At 44.1% G+C, this 2,234-nt stretch overlaps 1 protein-coding gene across 1 annotated transcript in view; it reads left to right on the forward strand.

Annotated features, from left to right (window-relative positions):
* The window catches only part of LRGUK (leucine-rich repeats and guanylate kinase domain containing), a 139,428-nt gene extending 138,429 nt beyond the window's left edge, over positions 1-999 (forward strand). The window contains exon 21 of the mRNA XM_006861226.1: positions 869-999. Coding sequence (XP_006861288.1) covers positions 869-999 — 131 coding nt within the window. The remainder of the gene's footprint in view (positions 1-868) is intronic.
* Positions 1,000-2,234: the final 1,235 nt, after the last annotated feature.

Here is a 2,234-nt window from a genome sequence, read left to right on the forward strand (position 1 = left end):
GGTAGCATGTTGGGTTGCTTTAGCGGGCCCAGTACATTCCATCTCTTTTATTCTACGTGATTCTACGTGAAAAGGTCACTTCTTTGTTCCCACTCCCTGTGGAACCTTCTGTCCACTTTTTCTGCCTGGCTGCCCTGCTGTGAGATAGGATTTCTGGCATGGCGCTGTGGAGTACAGCACTGGTCTGCAAGGTCGGTTTGAACCACAAGGTAGGCGGTTCAGACTTAACTAACCGCTCCTATACTGGGTCGCTATGAGTCGGAAACAACTCGATGGCACTTAACAACAACAACAACAACAATTCTGCTTTATTTATGGACACTGTGCCCCCACCCTCATCTCTGTCTTCCACAGGACTCTTGCTTTCCACAGGCCCAGAAGATCCCCAGCTCCTGATGCCAGCACCCTGGACAACAGACCAACCTTGTACTTATATAGCTGGAGGCATTGTTAGATGATGTTTCTCCAACAGGGTCTCCAGATGTGTGTGTGTGTGTGTGTGTGTGCAAGTGCACATATGTGCATGCCTGGGTCTCCAGGATGTGTGTACCTGTGCATACGTGGGTCTGCACATGGGTGATTGTGAACAAATAGGGGGGCAAGGAGAGATTGCTATAGCCTCCCTCTGGAGTTCTAGTGTGGCTCTGGGGTCAAACAACCCATGTCTAAGTAACCCAAGCCTTGTGCAGCCATGCAGATGATAGATTCTGACCCTGAGCACCCCCGTTGTTTTTATTTCGGAACTATTCATGGCAAATAGTCTGTTAGGAATGAAAGCTTCTGGTGCTTACCTCATGCAATGTTTGTTTCCTTCAACAAGTGAAGGTAAGAGTTAACTCTATGAACTGTAACCCTTAATGTTTTACAGCACTGCTCAAGTATGCGGCTTTACGGCAGAGAAACTCTTCCCAGAGTGAAAAGCCTGCGGTGCCCAGCATCTGTCGTCCTGGTTCCAACACCAAACCCATCCTCCCTCCAATCCCACAGGGTCGCAAGTAGCCCAGCGCCGCCATCTGACCCTAACTCTCTCTGATCATGTCTAGTGTGTTTGTCTTACCTTATGGAGGATCCCAGCTTGTTTTCTTACCCTGCCAAATACCTGCAGAAGAACATTCCACCTGCCTTCATTCACTCAATCAATATCTTTTGTGATTTTCTGAATAGTGTCTTTAAAAAAAAAAAAAGTGAGTTATTCTTAGCTTTTTAAAAATTTCATTTCAGTTTTTCCCAGAGCTCTTACTGATTACTCCCATTGCTTCTGTACTGAAGGATCAGATGCCAAAATCCCCTAAGGCCCCTCCATTTCTACATGCAGCGTGGTTTGGGGATATATCCAGGTATGAGGGTGCTCTTAGAATGTCACTGTGTCCTTTAGAACATCACTGTGTACTCTAGGAGGTTGGATTCTTTTGATCTTTTGATTATGAAAGGATTGCAGACTTACATTTAACTTGCGGCCACCATGATGTGGGCTAATGAAGAGCCTTTTTCATAATGAAAGTTAAGTTTACATTTAAAAACTGGTTACTGTCATTTCTGCAACTGGATTTGAAGTGTAATTTTCCATGGTTTTAGCCTGGCTTTAACAATATGAAGGAATAAAGAATATAACGGATGGTTCTTTTCTTTCATCCCTTTTGGGCTCTGATGATGAATTCTTTGCCAGTCAAAATGTTATTGAGCAGTGTCCATCATCTTTGTGGTTCAGCCCTCTGCATTTTTCAGAAGAAGGAAAAAAGGATGGAGTTGTAGACAAGGAGTCCTGGTGTGGCAATGTAGGATAAGCACAGGACTATAAGGTTGGTTTGAACATCAGGGTTGTTGCTGTTGTGAAGTGGCCATCGAGTCGATTCCAACCCATAGCGACCCTGTATAGGGTTGCCAAGGAATATCAGGGTAGGTGGTTCAAACTTACCAGATGCTTCTTGGAAATCCTATGTAGGGTAACTATGAGTTGAAACTGACTTGACAGCACTTAACAACAACATTATAGACAAAGCTGGTATTCAGCTGAAAAATGCCAGTAAGGCTGTTAAAACCTTGAACGTCATTCCTACAGGTTGGTAAATGTTCTTTCTCTTCTTCAAGTCTTCTGCACGGGATTGATTTTGGAAAAGAGGTGTCCGTATAACAGTATACTAATTGTTAGATATGATGAACACCTGCGATCCTTTGCCATTGTTCTCATTAGGTGACATTGAGTCAGTACCAACTCATAGCAACTCTGTGCACAA

Source organism: Chrysochloris asiatica, unplaced genomic scaffold (assembly GCF_000296735.1).
Source record: "Chrysochloris asiatica unplaced genomic scaffold, ChrAsi1.0 scaffold00041, whole genome shotgun sequence".
Classification (NCBI taxonomy): domain Eukaryota; kingdom Metazoa; phylum Chordata; class Mammalia; order Afrosoricida; family Chrysochloridae; genus Chrysochloris; species Chrysochloris asiatica.